Below are 17,782 nucleotides of genomic sequence, written 5' to 3'. Positions count from 1 at the left end.
CACGGCTCTAGGAAAAGATGGCCCTTAGAGAAGCCTGTCCTACCTCCTCCTTCTCTCCCCAGGGGTCAGGGAAAAGCTGCAGGGAGCAATCAGGAGGAGGCGCCAGGGATGGGAGCAGACACAGGAGCAGGCAGCTCAGGGACCGCTGGGCATGCAGACGGCTTGCTGCAGTTGGGCTAGACTTTCTCTTCAGCATGTTACTTATCTGTCTGGCTCCCTGTATCCTCTCTTACAGTGCTTCACCTCCTTATTTACTTCCTCAACCCTCAGTCTTTCACTTAAGTGTGCCACTCCTTCCAGGGCTTTTATTTCCTTAGAGTTTTTCCATCCCTACCCCTGCAGAAAAAGCATTGAACTAGCAACTGTATTTAAAAAAAAAAAAGTTTGTTCTCCTTCCTTCTTTTTCCATCTGCTGTCTGTCTTCTCTAGCTCTAGGCTTCTCTGATTAAATTATCTGTAACTCTTGAGTTTGTACTTTATCTATCATTCTGGAGTTTCATTGTAGATTTACTCTTTGAAAACTTGATAGCAGAACCAGTTATTGCCAAATAACAACATGGATTATATATTATATATATTATAACTTCTGTATAACTGGAAGGCACCCTAAGTAGCCAGGCCTTAGCAGTAGATAGCTGTGACTTTTCTTTCAGGAAATTCGCCACCCAAATTTTCATACGGTAAATTAAAAGTGCTTCATGAATATTGTCCATCCCAATCTCTCATAAAACAGATCTGTATTCCCAATTGGATATGTCAGAGAGCCCTTTGACAGGCTATGCAAAATGACAGAAAATAGGGTCGTCAGGTTTGGGATTGCTGTCTGGCCTTCCAAGTTACCTGCAATTGGCTGGATTGGTTTTTGAGCTGTTTGCTATGGTTCGTTGAATCTGTGTTATGCATATGAAGTAATGTGAAATCATAGGTGACTAGGTTTTGGGGAGTTGGCTATAATATTTGATCGAGTAACATCGTTAAAATTTAAACAAATTCATTAATGTTCAACAGAGTTTAGTATAGTATAAGAGTAGACTTATTTTGAAAACTGACACACAGTTTCCAGGAAGAAAGATCCTGCAAAATCCTACTCAAAAATGTCTTCACAAAGAACAACTTTGCTGAATTTCCCTTATGAATTCCTGTAGATTTTAAAGAAAAGCACACTAATCTCAGATTCTGCTCCGACATTTCTGTTACTGACTGTGTTATCACAATGAATGTACATTTGGCCAAGCTGATACTCACTAGAATTTGCCAATATCTGAATCCGTATGTATTTTGTCTTAATCTGCTCCTAAGTGAGCCAAATAACTGAAACTTCCTAATTCCTGGGCACCATTCTTATATAGCACTTAAAAATACATCTGTGTCATTATGGCTTTGTGTCATGGACTCACTCCAAATAACATCTGTTACAGTGTTGACACACAATGCATATTTTACAAGCTGTTTAAAAACATATTTACTTAGTGGACTAAAATTGTTTATCAGTACATACTCAGTCCCAGGAGAAAGTCTATTTTCTGTTCAAATTAAGATGTAGAGGGGAAGAAGCACAAGCTGGACAGTCCAGGGAAAGTGGTGTCAAAACAAGACTCCAGTCTACAGACCTATCCCAATAAATTTCTAAAGAGTGAAAGTTGCATGTCAGATGTGATCCACTATCTCTTCACTGTCATGATGATCCTTATCATAGTAAAATAGCATCTTAGGTTTCAACAAATGTATTTCAAATATGTTTTGCCAACAGAGTGAACTGAAGGTGAGGCAGGAATCCTCTACAGGGCTGCTAATCTGTCATTGTGAAAGGTGTCCTTTGTTATTGAATGAGCCAGTTTAGTAAATTGTAGGTATTTTGGTAGCAGTTCAAATTTTACTCTGCTGTAAGACTGTGGAAGCAATCAAAGATGAAGGCAAAGTTACGTCATTAAGACATTTATTTTGGCAAGAAATAAATACAGCTATATTTGTGTGTGTATGTGTGTCTGATACATACCATGGAATGCTGTGGAATTTGTCAGGGAGACAGAGGAGGATGTGTACTTTTTTTTTACTCTAACCTTGTTACTGCTTCTAAAACCTGTGCCTATACTTTGCTCAAAAGAAAACACCACAGAAAAGTTTCTTATAAATGTTAAAAGGAATTGCAGTTTGAAGTTATTTATTTTCTTCTCTCCATTCTGAAAAGGAAACTTGGCTATCTGCTCATGTCCAGTAGTTATGTTGCAAAACATTCCTGTGAAATATTTTCTGGAAAAATTTGGTGAAAACTAAGTGTTTCTTTCATTACCAGGACGCTGTTGAAATTGGCACATCTGCAGTTTGATCTACTTCTTTGTTTTTGCATCTGCTAAATAAATTCTGTGTGATTAAAACTGGTGTCTCTTCCCCCATCAAAACCCCAGAACAATAAATTTCATCCTGGAGTTCAGCTCCATAACTTCCTGTGAAAAATACTCCGTTCTGCAGCCACAGGAGAACTAGGTATTGGAAAACTGGACCTGAGAGGTATTTGTTTGGGTTTTAATACCTGGGTGTATTTCTGACCTATTGTAAGTTCACTAGAGCTGAGCATCATATGCAAGTATCAGAAGAAAAACGAGAGAAACAGATCCCAGCTCCAGCTTTGAAGGGATTGTTAGTGGGAACATCTGTGGTCTTAGCTGCAGATGAAAGAGAGAAACTTAAAAAAAGGATGAGTTTACTTACAGGAAGTTGTCTTCTGTCTGTTAACTAATCCCAGCATTCTCACTTCACAAATGGAAGGAACTGCTTCAGGTTTATCCACTCAAAAATAACTTATGAGTAATTTACTTAAAAAATAGTTTTCTTCCAATTTAAGGGGTTGATATCTTGAATAAATACAGTAAGACTCTACAGGGAAACATCTTAGAAAATTACGAACGATGACAAGCGTTGTGCTGCTTTTGTCCCCTGCAGGTGTGGAAGAGCACTCACTTGACAACTCTCCTATACTGGATGACAGATCAGCACTTTACTCCGGAGTTCACAAGAAGCAATTCTACTTTGACAGCTCCTGTGAAAAGCAGCCAGAGGACGACTCGGACTCACTCACTACTTCTCCCTCATCCAGCAGTCTTGATACGTGGGGAGCTAACCGGAAGCTGGTGAAGACCTTCAGCAAAACTGATAGCCGTGGCCTTATCAAGCCTCCCAAGAAACTGGGGACATTTTTCTCTTACCCAGAAGAGGAGAAGTCCCAGAAAGTTTGCCGCTCCTTGACAGATGGGGAAATGAAGAAGAGCCTCGGCTCGCTGAGCCATGGGGTAAGTACAGAAAGCATTTGCTTTTATGACAGCAACAGGCACAAGCACCATCTTCTGGTGTCCCTGGAGGAGATTCAGAATGTAAGGAAGCAGATCCGATTGAAGAAAATGGATACTAACTATTCCTGTTCCAGAGCTTTTCTTTGCCAGCGCCCTGCTAGGAAAGGATCCCCCACAGCTTGCGACCTGCAATTGCTGCGGCACAAAACGAAAGGGGGTGGAGGTTGTGGCTTCCCAAACAGAAGGCTACGAGGGCGCACCTCTGTCAGCGAGTTCAATATCACCTATGTGGTGGAGAGAAGCCTGTACAGTCACCTCAACCTCTCACAGCTGGTGCGTCCCGTTACTGACAGGACCCTGAGCAAGGCCGACAAGCAGGACCTGAGGAGATGCCTGCTGGAGGAGGATGAGGAGGCCAAGAGGAAGTGGGCTGCCACAGTGGATCGCTGTACTAAAAGGGTTCTCTTGAGAATCCACCAAAAGTCTGTGAGTCAAAGAGTTGCCATGAAGGTGGTCTTCCAGTTTCTGTGAGGTTGCAGTGAATACTTTCTGCTTTGTACTTTTGACTAAAATTCAGTGCTTCTGCTTTCTTTGCCATTAGAAACTCTTAAGCACTGTAATGCAGGTAAAAGGGAAGAGCTTGCTAAAATCTTGTCAGAGAAGAGTTTTGTTGGGTCTACCATTTCTGTGTGTACAGAATAACTCAGTGAGAGAGAGCAAATATGACAAAATTCTGCTTTTTTAACTTACCTAGTGCAGAAGTAGAGATCACCAGTGAACAGAGAAGGTTTGAGATGCTACAAATATGTTCTTTGTGATGCTTTGGAAGTCAGTATTCTCTTCAAGGGGTACCAAGAGATGAACAAGATTTTCAGAGTAATAGAGTATTGTTACTCAACTGAGCTCTATTTTTCTTCAGCTGTCATTGCCTTAAATTGGGCTTTCCCTTCTCAGATTGCATCTCATCAGTTCACTCACCCAGTCAGTGTTCTCCCTTACATACACAGCTGCAGAAAGATAGAGAGTTTGGCATTAGGTAGTCACTGCCCTCCTGCCTGCTGCTCACCACCACCAGAATTGTCACTGCTGCTCCTTCTTTCTAGCATAGAATGAAGGTGGTACCTTCCCTCAGAGCGTTACAGAAAGGGAAAAAGGGGTGGCCTTCCTTAAGAGGAAATTGTGCTTACAGTGAGAAATTTAAGTGATTTGAACACTCCAGAGTTGAAATTTGAACGATCTAGAAATTCAAGTGATTTGAACACTCATATTCCTGAGTATATGACCCAGTTTTGACAGTTCCATTAACCATGATTCTGAGTTTCCTAGGAACTTGCCTTTGTTGCCAGATCTCCAAAGCTGAGCCAGCTAGTCTGTTGTGTAGTTAACAATGTTCCCTACTTTAGTGGATGGAAACAGCAGTGCTCCCATAACATTAAGCAAGATATTCCAATGAACAATACAGTAGAAACAGCTTTTCCTCTTAAATAACAGTTGGGTTTTTTTTTGAGAGGTCTCTGCTTAATTTCTTCTGATATGAGGTACAAAAGTGACAGCTGCGGTCTCCTTGAATAGCCTGTGGGAGGTGACCAAGTCCTCATGGTTCACTTTTTGCTCTTTGGCCACAAAATATAGGGGTTTTTTTTCTACCCAATACCATGAACATTATCTCTTGGCAGCTTTACTGTTCCTTCTGCATTGACTGCTTACCCTGCCCCTCATGGGATACTGCTTATTGCTACAGCCATTTTACTCAGAAGATGTTGTTTTCCTGTAAGGATATTGCAGTTTTAGGAGAAACCTTGCTCATCCTTCTGTGGGTTCAATAATAAGGTTATCTTGAACCAAATACTTGAGATGTTCTAGAGATGCCCCATAATGAAAAATACCCTCTAAAACTGTCTTGGTAAATACAGATGACAGAAACAACTCTTTGGTTCTAATAAGTTAGTCTTGTCTCGCTATAATAATTTCATTATGAAAACTGTCTGCACTGACCTTTGCTTAGTCGCAGAGATACAGTTAAAGAAATGGACAGTGCTTTGATGTTGTTGAGGAGCTTCTCAGTCAGCTGCTTCTCCAGCCTTGTGTGAATGGGATAAATGTTGGAGACCTGCTGCCCTTACTAACTTTTTCAGTGCACTTCCTGAAAACGCAAATAGCTGACAAGCTGCAACTAATGCTGCTCCTTCCTAGAAATGCTTAATGTTTGTTTGCTGCAACCTCAGGGAAATTGCAATGCCTCTGTATTCAGTGGAATTGGTCACTCTGTCTTGCCTTGCCATTCATTTTTGTCATTTATATTTGTTTCAGTGGCCTGGACATGCATGAAATTTTCAAATGACATCAGTTTTTCTTTTCTCCCAGAAGAATAATACTTTTGATTGCATGGCCATTCCATTGAATATCCCTCTCCTCATCCACAGACCTTTTGTTTGCTGCAGGATTGCCAGGGTCCCTACTGGAATCTGAAGATGGAAGTTAAATTTTAAATGTATAGGCAGGTCCATAGTGAAACAACAAGCATCCTTAATAAGGTGCATTTACTCAGAAGCTTTTAGCCAACAGTTGTCTTGCTCTCCAAGAAGACTTCTTTAGCAGGAGCTCTGGCTGGTTTGACAGACAAGTTGCTCAGAGCAGTTCCAGATGTCCTCTCTTCTTTGCTGGGATTACCATACGCTGTAGGATTACATATAATGGTTCTTCACAGAAGGACCAAATTACTCCTAGCTAAACATGCTCTGCTTTAGAAACTGATCTTATTACTTGTGGTTGATCTCAAATGTTTTCTAAAAACAATTTTTAAAACCTGTGCCATAGTCACATTGCCTTCTGGAAAAAAACACAGAAAAATTCTACATCACAGCATTCTCTTTAATGTGTCTGGGGCCTAGACAAAGCTGGCTTTGAGTTCCACTAGAGTTGTAGTAGGTACAAAAACTGTCATCCAAGTTTGTTGGGTGTAGCAGCAAGAAGCTATAAATAAAACTTTTTAAAAGCTATTAAGACCTTTTAAAAGCTTCTGAGTAGTGAACAGGAAGAGTGTTTGCTTTAAAAGAATGAATTCTTATAATTGTTTATTAAGTGTCACAGTTAATACAGCTTGCTTCTTCCTAATAGATGAAGCGAGCTGGTAGTTCTCAGGTGGTGGATTTTCACTGACTCACAGTCCTTTGTAGATCTGAGCCAATACCTAATCAATACCTTAATTGATTCCTAAAGTGTCTTTGAAGTTACTCTGTTGGGTAGTTCAGACCCTAAGAACTTTTAGTTCACAAGGGTTGATTTTCTGCCTCCTGTTTATCTCAGCTCTGACTCTGAAAAGAATTCTTACTGCAGGCATCTGCCTGTCTTCAAAACTACACTCAGAGCCCAGAGTTGAACTTGTGCAAGCTAATTGTAATGGCCATACCTTCATTTCCCTGCATTGCCGCATAAGACTTCTGCCCAGGCCAGTTACTTGAGTACTGTGCAGCTGGTTGTTCATTGGTCAGGTTTTATTACCTCTTAAAGGAAAAGCTGGAAGTGACTAATCTGGAATCAGCTAATCTCTGGGGACACAATGCTTATGGACAGCTGGGCTGGGTTTTCCCTCTTACTAAGGGCTTACCCAATTAGTCTTCCAGTGATCCCCTGTATTTCAGTGGAAATGCAGCCTATGCAGCTATTCAGAAGGTATGTTATTCAATGCTTTCAAAGATTTAGAAGATTGGTTGTTCTCTGTTTCAGTGTTGCTGTGGACTTACTTATGAAGGCAAGTGGGAGTGAAGAGATGGAGTTGCCAGCACCTTGGAAAACTTGATGCATAAGATCAACAGTTTCCTCAGACCAAAAAGTCTTTTTCTTTTTAAAAAGAGGAGTAGGCAGTAGATGACTCAACAGCAGCAGACCTTAGGCCAAGGAGTTGTCTCTGGAAAAGAGAGACTCATATTGCCTTGCAACAGATTTCCTGATTTATAATCTCTCATCCCTTTGTTTGTTTGTTTCTTTCCATTTTTGCAGACATTTGTATTTCAATTGGTGTTCTCCAAACTGCAGATGTTCTAAGTGAGCTAATCATGGTGATAAAACTATCTATCCTTGTTTTTTTGCAGAGAACCTGTAGCTTTGGAGGCTTTGATTTGACAAATCGTTCCCTTCATATTGGAAACAGTTCTGACCAAATGGTGAGTTTGAGAAGGTGCAGACCTGAAATAGCATAAAATGAAATGCACAGTAGAGTTATAATAGACTGAAGTGTAATTTAGGCCTGTAATAATAGTTTGGGAATCCAAGAAAACAGAGCATCTTTGTTAACCTCAAACTTCCTTAGCTTTGAGAATAACCTACCCGCCCATATCCACATGTGTATAAGTATTTATATGCAGTATGTGCAAAGAGGTAGGAACAAGTGATCAAAGCACAGATCTGGGGGCACATCTGTGGGCTATTCTTATACCTGACTTCCTCAGAGCATTGCCCAAGGCAAAACATGTGCTTGCTATACTTCCTTGGTAAAAATATTTACTACTTGGAATGATGAGGCTAACTTCACTGAAGATCTGCAAATTATTTGCATGGAAGTCGTTATGTAAGAAGTTCATTATTAGTTTTCTGATTGTATCTCAGAGCTCTGGAGTAGACCAGGATCCCATTGTGCTGGGTGCTGCGCAATTGATCTCAGGGCATTTTTGTATTTAAAAAAACACCACGTCTCTCCTGAGAATTAATTCCATTTTATGTTAGTCATGTTGATCCCACTGTTACTGTTGGTTGGCCTGTGGCCAAAAATAACAGAACAGAAATGAGCCAGAACATTATATCAAATGGAATTGCGAACATATTTTTTTCCTTTTGCCCATATATGCTTTTCTTTTCTGTTTCAGAATTGGATTTGATAACCTTCCTGTCCACTTAAATCAAGTCTAAATTGTCAACCATTTTGTATGCCAGCATTATATTATTTTTTATGTCAGCTGGGGTTTTTGGGCATGTTTTTTGTTGCCTTATTTTTTTTAACATTATAAATTACCCCTAAATTTGCTAAATCTGTGGGTGGTTATTTTAGTTATCAATTTTCAACTCAGCAAACAAATTAACTTCTGAACTTACAGTGTTTATCTTTAAACATAGACACTTGTTTTGATCATATTGGTTTTAATATAAGAAACTGTGAAGTTTAGATGTTATATTTATCCCTGGGAGCATCAGTAGTGGGAGAGATGCAATGTATCAATATGAGAGATGCATAGATCAATACATGCAGATCAAAGGAGGTTTTTTTCTTGAAAACGTATAAGTCCATTAGTTAGAACTTTTTTTCAAAAAAGATAAGGCAAAAAGCTGTCCTTAATTTCTGGTAAAAGATGAAAATTACCAATGAGGTTGTAATTATAAACAACTTTTAAGGGGAAAATCAACGGATTGTCAGAAATGAAGTGTCAGTTGAATTTCAGAGAAATTTCTTTTAAGAGTATTGATGAAGTAGAAAATATACATAAATGTAGAAAAAAGATAAATCTTTAATGTACAATATAGTACATTTATTTTAGGGTTTGCTATATTCTTGTAGCCAAATTTAACTAGATCAGAGACCAAACTCAATAGTCAATCTCTCTGATTTTGGTCCTTTTTTGTGCTGTGATTTCTGGTGCACCCTTGCCAGTGGAGGGTGCTGGAGAACATTTAATAGAGCTGCATTTCTCAGTGGTTCCTGAAACAGAGTACAACATAAGACTGTGTTTAATGTCCTACCTGGACAACTGAATAAGGGCTGAATCATACAAGTTTGGTAAAATGTCAACTAATCCACGTTAGCTATATACTTGTGATACAAGTAAGTGCTCAGTAACTTAAGCTGGTTTAGAAAAGGTTAAATGAATTCAAAGCAGCTGGTCTTCGTCATCAACTATTTAAGGACCAGCTAATTTAGTTCGTCAGTACCCTGTTGTGTGCCTTAAAAAAGCAGTGCAAGTTTAACCTACCATGGTTGATGGATTTAGTACATTTTTTGTGGTGTTTGGTTTTTGTTGGTTTTTTTTTTTTTAGGGTGAATAGTAAAACCACAGAGGTTAGCAGAATGGCTGTCTGAAAATAAAAAGTAAATTTAGGTAGCCAAATGTAGATATCTACATATATATACACACAGAGAGATTTATATTTGGCTAGTATCTCAGAGGTACCTTTATTCCTGTTAAACTCTTTGTAGTATTGAGCAACATGAGCCACGACTGCTGTTGTGTGTCCTGTTAGAAAGGCTTAGCCTTAAACGTAGGGTTTTCTATCAGATCAAATACTTACTGAAATTGAAAAGATAAAGGCATCCTAGCAGTCCCCAGCACATCCACACACAATACTGTCACATGTCAGGCCTTAAGAGTAACCAACAGTGGACTGCTACTGTGGTTTGCAGAAGGTCTCAACAGTGAATTTGAAACAGGCAACAGGACAGTGTGCTGCTGTCCCGTGTCTGCCTGGACATCTCTGCAGTAAGTGATGGCTGAGGGAGAAAACGGCTCTTCTATTTTAAAGGCTTAAGCCCTGTTTTATTTTGCAGGGCAAAGAAGGAGACTTTGTTTACAAAGAAGTGATCAAATCACCCTCTGCCTCCCGTATATCTCTGGGCAAAAAGGTGAAGTCTGTAAAAGAAACCATGAAGAAAAGGATGTCAAAAAAATACAGCAGCTCTTTGTCTGAACAGGTATGTGAGGTCTGCAGTGAAATCCACTTAATAATGTGGAAGTGATAATCAATATTGATTCCCACACATCAAGGCATCTCTGAAGAAATTTTTAACAAGATTATATGGTGTGACATATTCCTATGTTCTTATAAAATCCCTCACTGTGAAATGGCTTCCTATAGATGCCAGTACCATGGAAAATGCATTTTCAGATTTTCATTTAAGTAGCTCATCAGAAGTCTGTCATTGATGGCATTACACACCTCACTCTCTATTTCCATTTCTTTTCTATAATAATTTATTAGGGGAACCAGCCTGTGACACAGAGTCACAGTAATATATTTAATCTGCAATTTACACCCTAGTTTAAATTCCCAGCATAACGTCACATATACACAGCTCTTCTCTGCTATTACAGGTCTCTTCTCCATCATAGCTTGCCCTATGCAGCAGCCCATTAAAACAAAGGCCCAGTCTAGTCAGAAAGGGGCATCTGATGGAAGATTTGCCTATTATTCTTTCATTACAGATTTTTATAGTCTATTCTTAAAGGCAAACCTGTAGTACATTAGTTCTAAATTAGACTTTGGATTTCAGTGGCCTAGAAACAATTGCTGTCTTTTTTCCTTTTCCTTTAGTGGAGTGTCAAAAATCTTCGGCATTTGTTTAAAACCGGGCTCGCCACTTGGATTGTGTAAGGAATAGGTTGGAGAGGCGCTGGGAAAGCAAAGCTCTTCCTGGTTAACACCGCCCCCCAGTGGGATTGAACCACCACCAGATGCTCGCAGTCATGGGAAATCGGGAATGGAAGTTTTGCTCTTTGCAAAGCCTTACTGCCTGTAAAAGGAGCAGTTCATAATATTCGTAGTAACAGCTCCAAACTGAAGAAAACAGTGGCACCAAGAGAGGCAGAAATATGGCCAGTGCTTTGGCATGCTTTGTGACTATAGAATCCATTTCCTGCAGAACTGTTTATTAGCCATGCTTATTCATAACCAGGGCAGCGCTACACTTATAACCATAAGTGTAACTTTACACTACACTATCATTTAAACTACCAAACAATTTAAACTTACAATTAAAATATTTTAAAGTGTAACGTGATTTAATATTTATAAGAAGATGGTTTGGTGTCTTGACTGGCTTTCCAGTGTGCCTCTGCAAAGTCTGCCAAAGAAAAGGGATCCTTTGAGAAATTGCTTTACAGTGATTTAGCCATACTTCTGCTCTCTGTCACTCTAAGATTGACTTAACCTCTGAAGTCATAATGCTGGGATGAGATTTTATTTGCAGCATGCAAATAACAGTGTTCATCTAAAAGCTTTATGGTCATACATCTCCACAAAACACTCTTGTATGCAAGCTACAGTTCTTTTGTTTTCAAACTTTATGGCACAGCTGTTTTAGAATATTTATAACTTTCAGGCATCATGATTCAAAGTATGTTCCAGTATGTCTTTTTGCATGCATTAAACAAGCAAAAGTTATGCTGGCCACAAATATCTGCTGCTTTGCTTTAACTGTGCTTCACAAAGGCTCACAGAATTTCAGTTTAGGAAAGACCCTTTTGATTTTCAGTAATGTTTGACTGTATGAAAAGAGAAATTGTCTCAACTATTGTACACTGTAGCAACCAGGATATACGCATAGCAAAATCTTTTTATATTTATGCATTTATGTTTATGAGTATTTGTACCATGCACAGGCTGCATTTTCTAGCTAATTCTTTTTTTGTTGTTCTTATAGATAAATGAGCAATGATATAAAAAAATAGCTGAAAAAACCCCAAAAACATTGCTTCATGTCTCACTTGCATTGTCTGATTTTTTGGGTTAATCTTTGTACAAAATTCTGATTCAGAGACCTGAATTTGGCACTAGCTGTTTTGCAAGTCCTGCTGTCCAAATGATAATATGTCATGAAAACCCTTGAATTGAGAGTTTTGTGTAAGGTTTTTTTTTCTACTTACAATGCTAGACAGAAGTTTTCAGCCTGTCTGATAAAGAGCAGGGAAACAGAATCTTTTTCCTTGGAGGCAGACAAGCAGCTCCCATCAGTGCCTGTGTTCATTTATCAAACTTTAATGGTCCAATCCCTTTCAGGAGTCCAGCCCTGGGATTGTGCCGGGTTCCCCACAGTCGCCACCACCAGACACTGACTCCCTGGACAAACCCAAGCTGAAAGCTGGTGGCTCAGTGGAGAGCCTGAGGAGTTCCTTAAGTGGTCAGAGCTCAATGAGTAAGTTCTGTTGTAATTGTGTTGCTCCATTTCTGTGGCTTCAGGGAGCAGAGATCTCCACTGTAAGCAGAATCACAGAAGGTCAAAGCAGAAGCAGTGGTTAAAACATGGAAAGGCTGATGGGTTAGTCATTAGGGGTTTGCAAAGAACTGTTAGCTCTTTGGTTCAAAGGCTTTATGTTTATACAGAACCCTGAAAAAATGAAATCCTGCTTTCTATCTACTGGGTCCTGCTATTATAATATAAATATTCTAATATTAAATCAATGTAATAATGAACCTGTTTACTACTGATCAAGTAGTAAACAGGCTCATCTTTACACTGGATTTCTCCTGAGCACTCCAGATGGGCCTTCCACATTCCATCGAGAGAAACCTTGAGTTTCTCTCATCAACTAGTTAAAGGAAGGGTAGTATTTAAAATCTCTCTCGTTTAGACTGTCTCTACAAGAAGCGGCCTAAATGGAACGTGATGTGGATGTGCTATACTATTCACCAAATTTCTGGACTTGAGAGGGATTCTGGAACCCCCTTGCAGGTTTCAGAGCTTGTTTTCCTCACAAATGCTTTGTGAGCAAAACTTCCCAGAAAGATGTCATCAATCTCTTGTGATGTGCCATAGATGAGACACTTGTTAAACAGCTTCTTGGCTAAATATTGAGGGGGTGAATCAGGAAAGCAAGAGTGCAGAGTAGATTTGCTAACTCTCCCATCCACATGTGTGTATAAGAAGTAGAAGCATTTGAGGGCTTTTAACTTTGATTACCATGTTTTGTGGAAAGAAGACCCATTTTCTGTCTTGCCTGTTTGTGAAGCTTCTTCACAAAGAAACTTTTTTGTGAACTGATACTATGTCCCTCACACAGGTGGTCAGACAGTGAGTACAACAGATTCCTCAACCAGCAACAGGGAGAGTGTGAAATCAGAAGATGGTGATGATGAAGAGCCTCCTTACAGAGGACCTTTCTGTGGAAGAGCCAGGGTTCATACTGATTTTACTCCGAGTCCTTATGATACAGATTCTCTGAAGCTCAAGGTACCAGCTGTATCTGTTTTTAAGGAATCAAACATTTATTTTGCTAAAATTCTAAATTAAGACCTTTTTACGATAACTATAGAATTCTTAATCTTTTAATGAATTTGTATCTGTTTTTGAAGGCCTTTAACCTGTCTTCGACATTTAAGATTTCCTTATATAGTAATTATAGAACTATAGCAAAATAGTATATTTACGTTATAGAACATAAGTAACTACTAGTGTTTCTCTGAATCCATGGAAAGACACTTGTGTCTTTAGTTTCTGGAAAATTAAAGATGTGCCATGAACTCATTTCCATTTTGCAAGGGTTTTGCTTGAAAGATTGGAAAAATACTTCGTCTGCTGCAATGAAATAATCCTCAATGGAAAAATTTTCAGAACTCTTGGAAGAAATGTGCATGCACCTGCACACAGTGTCTCTTAAAGGCATTTCAGTTAATGTAACTTGGTTTGAGTTAATATTGAAATACTTTGCTAACTGAGTGGTCACCACCCTTTAATTTTTCTGGATATCAGCTCTGATTATTTTTAGTTATGCTGTAGTCAGCTCAAACTATCTGACTCCTTACATTCATTACTAAAAATTCCAAGGGCAGCTAATTCCTATTAAAGCATATGTATGTAAGGTAATCTCTTGAGGCATGCAAAAGCAGTTGCACATCCATTTCTTTGTTATGGTCAGGAGCACATTAGGAAAAGCAACTTTATCAATTCCCTCTGCGTTGGCTTCCTTTGCTCAGGAGATCTGATTTGAAATTCTGCTCATACACACTGAGCGTGCTCCTGTTTGCACAAATTTCAGGCAGTTGCAAGCATAGGGACTTTTGTACCAAACAGCACTGATGCTCTACAGAGATGTCAGTAGGTTTGTGAATCTGGACAGCTGGGGTCCGTTCCAGGACCTTTTGTTGACTTGCTCTGAGGCATATCACCTAATTCCTTTTTCTTTCATTTGTAAAACAAGTTTAATCAGACATCTTTGCAAATTCTGTGGTTAACCTTTTGAAAACTGAAGTGTGTTGTCCATCCCATGTAACATGGAAATTCCAGCTGGGTGAGTTTGCTTAAAAATACCTGTCAGAAAGCTAAATGGCTTTCTTGCTCCTTTGGTCTGCAGAAAGGTGACATCATTGATATAATCAGCAAACCCCCCATGGGCACTTGGATGGGTCTGTTGAACAACAAAGTTGGCACCTTCAAATTTATCTATGTGGATGTGCTGAATGAAGAGGAAGAGAAGCCAAAGCGGCCCACCAGGAGACGTCGGAAAAGCAGACCACCCCAGCCCAAGTCAGTTGAGGATCTCTTGGATCGCATCAATTTGAAGGTCCAAATTCTCTCTCTCTCTGCTTACCCTTTCACTTTTTCTTGCAGGAAGAGGACCACACCTTTGAAGTTGTTAGTTCTGGAAGCTACACACCAGATTCATAATCCTAAGGATTGTCACACTGCTTAGCAGAATCAGGTCTTAGCTGCACAGTTAAAATAGCTGAAGTGCAGAACTGCCTGTCAGGCTTGATGAAGTGCCACAGGCTCGGAGTCGTGTACACTCAGACACTGTAAATTGTTGCACAGTATGACCACAGGCTAGCACACTCCAGAGGCAAGCAAAAAGTGTAAAATAACAACAGTTATCCTGTCTTTAAAGAGGACATTTTTTCCATGTTTCTATTCAGAAGCGCTTGGGATAAATTGGTGTGGCTGTCATAGACCATTCATACTTGTCCCCTCATATAGAGCCATGCCACGTTGTGCCTTCAGGTAGAATGGTACCCAGGCTATATAATACACTGCATTCCAAATACAACAGTACATGCAGCATTCTAGTTCTGGCACTGCTACCTTCCTGAACTCAGAGCAGTGTTTATGCAAACTACAATGCTATAATTTTGCTGTTGTGCATTGGTTTGCACTTATTTAACTTACTGCTTTTCTTGCTGGTTGCAAAAATCTCTTTTAGTATCTTTATTGACAAAACAAGTTGAATAAATATGTTGTCTTAGCACTCATTTTTTTTCCCTTTGTGCAGGAGCACATGCCCACTTTTCTGTTCAATGGTTATGAAGATCTGGATACCTTTAAGCTTTTAGAAGAAGAAGATTTGGATGAACTGAACATCCGAGATCCTGAGCACAGAGCTGTTCTCCTCACAGCAGTGGAACTTCTTCAGGAATATGATAGTACGTGGGATGTTTGAGGTTTTCTGTTTTACTAGAGCTCTGCCAAGAACTTTGTGAACCCCTTAAACCAGAAAACTTGTTCCAGGATTTTGGTTTTTTTTTTCCTAATATAGTTATTTCCAGGGTAATACTGTGTAAAGTTAGATTTTTGAGGGGTGACGTAAGACTTCTTTTGTTCTGCTGGAATTACTCTGTTCATGTAAGCCTTACCACCCAACTTATGTAATTAATATCAAGTGTAAAATGCATAACACTTTAGAATACTGATGCTCAAGTATAAATCCTGAGATTACCTACTCAAAGTAGGAGGCTGAGACATAGAGAATAGGAAAGAAGAAATTTCCAGGTTAGAGGGAAGACATTAAGATTATCAAGAGTTAAAAAAGTCAAAGCCCAGATGGCCGTGGAGAAAATATAATGTGAATTAACTTCATCTGCACGTGCTTTTGGTTCTTGGACTGTTAATTGGAGGATTATAAAGGTAGCCTCAGGTTGTGTATATGACAACACAGCAATTTTCAAAGGGAGCAAATATATCAGTCAAGTGCAGAGTGAAAAACAGCGACCCACCTATCTGTGTACAACAGTGCAGTTTTGCTCGCTGAACCATGTGGTCTTGGGCAAGTGGTTGCAAAGACAAGGAAAAGTGGAATAAGCCATGGCAGTCAAATGCAAGGGTGTCTTTGCTGCACAGGAGTAAGCAGAGCCTAGCTGCAGCAACCTAAGACAGTTCTGAATTTGCTCTTCATCCCCAAGTGTCAGTAGAAGGTTGGTCTCCACTAAGCAGTCAGTGGAATGGATTATGTGAGGGCATTCTCAGCTGCTTCTGTGCAAATTCCTATGTTTTAGCTTAAACTTCCATAGCAGCTATTTAAACAGCTGCTATTAAATGGGAAATGCTTAATTCAGTTACAGCAAGATGTGTGGTGAATATCTTTAGACAGTGCTGTGTGGCCTGTCTAGTTTTCTTGTTCATTTCCCAAAGTGGCATCTGCTCTTTCCTTGCCCTCCTCTAGCTATTAATAAAGTTGGAGTTAGAGAATTAGTTTCTTTTCACTTATATCAGAGTAATTTTTTGTCACCTCAGATGAGCTTCTCTTCATTATTTGCAGACCTATTTAGAATGCTAAACTTCCCTGAAGTAATACTTTTCTTCAGGACCCTTCAATTTTGGTTTGCAAACTTGAAGATTTGGTGGTTGGAAAGTACAGATTCCAGCTCCAAGTCAGGATGATGAGGAGAAAGAGAACTGGGGACCAGACAGATGGAATCTGGGAGGGGCAACAGCACATAGTTCTACCCCATAATTACCTGTCATGTGCTGAGAGTAGGAATTGGAGCAGCAATTTCTGACATTTCATTGCAAAGGGAAAATTACCACAGCATAAACTGTATTCTTGTATCATGGCCCTGGTTTTCTGTATGTTCAGCTCCAGATTTAGCTTGTTTATGAAATATGATTCCTGACAAAAATTCTGGGTAAATTCCTGGAATCCAGTGTATGCAAGCTGGATGGACCACACTTGAGTGTTGGCTTTTTACATAGACCAAGGAAGGAAGGAATTGGCACCATTAGTCTCCTTCAAGTCCCTTCATCCTTTGTTAGGGGACAGTATCTAATGTGCCAGACTCAGTCCCAATCCTTCCTCCGGGTCTTCTGGAAGATAATTCAGAGTTAGGTTTTGTTTGGGTTTTTTTTCACTTGACTTGGTTCTTTTCAGCTCTTTTCTTCTGGTTTGGGTGTTGGAGAGTTTTTTTAAGTCTCGGAAAGAACTTTGAAACAATCATTTTAAATATATTTCTGTGATGGTAAGTTGCAGAACTTGGCCTCAATTGCAGCTGAGGAGCACAGGAATTCCATTCTGCTTTCATTGTGTACCATGCTGCTCCCTCACACTCTTGCTGAGGCTGTTGTTGATAATTTACCAAACAGGATGAATGTTTCCAACATTTGTGATGGCTTTTCCTAATGCTCACTCACTTCTGATACGAGTAATACAATAGGAAAGATCATAGAATCATTTAGGTTGGTAAAGACCTTTAGATACACCAAGTCCAATTGAGTCCACCACTAAACCTGTCCCTAAGGGCCACATCTACATGTCTTTGAAATACCTCCAGTGATGGTGATTGAATCACTGCCCTGGGCAACCTGTTCCAGTACCTGACCACTTTTTCGGTGAAGAAATTTTTCTTAATTCACTAACTAAGCATTCCCTGGCACAACTTGAGGCCATTTCCTTTAGTTCCATTGTTTGTTGCTTGGCAGAAGAGGCTGACCCCCACCTGGCTACAAACAGTGCAGTTCTAGAGGGCATTTAGGTCTCCCCTGAGCCTCCTTTTCTCCAGGCTCAACACCCCCAGCTCCCTTGACCGCTCTT

At 39.7% G+C, this 17,782-nt stretch overlaps 1 protein-coding gene across 3 annotated transcripts in view; it reads left to right on the top strand.

Moving 5' to 3' along the window:
- Positions 1–17,782, top strand: part of SASH1 (SAM and SH3 domain containing 1) — a 122,250-nt gene that overhangs the window by 91,057 nt on the left and 13,411 nt on the right. For all 3 annotated transcript variants that reach the window (XM_031056232.1, XM_031056231.1, XM_031056233.1), the window contains 7 exons: positions 2,941–3,287; positions 7,379–7,450; positions 9,820–9,963; positions 12,048–12,183; positions 13,049–13,218; positions 14,339–14,548; positions 15,251–15,401. In XM_031056232.1, coding sequence (XP_030912092.1) covers positions 2,941–3,287; positions 7,379–7,450; positions 9,820–9,963; positions 12,048–12,183; positions 13,049–13,218; positions 14,339–14,548; positions 15,251–15,401 — 1,230 coding nt within the window. The remainder of the gene's footprint in view (positions 1–2,940; positions 3,288–7,378; positions 7,451–9,819; positions 9,964–12,047; positions 12,184–13,048; positions 13,219–14,338; positions 14,549–15,250; positions 15,402–17,782) is intronic.

This window comes from Geospiza fortis, unplaced genomic scaffold, assembly GCF_000277835.1.
Source record: "Geospiza fortis unplaced genomic scaffold, GeoFor_1.0 scaffold162, whole genome shotgun sequence".
Lineage (NCBI taxonomy): Eukaryota > Metazoa > Chordata > Aves > Passeriformes > Thraupidae > Geospiza > Geospiza fortis.
The sequence above is the reverse complement of the archived record's forward strand: the minus strand, read 5'-3'. Positions and strand labels throughout refer to the sequence as shown.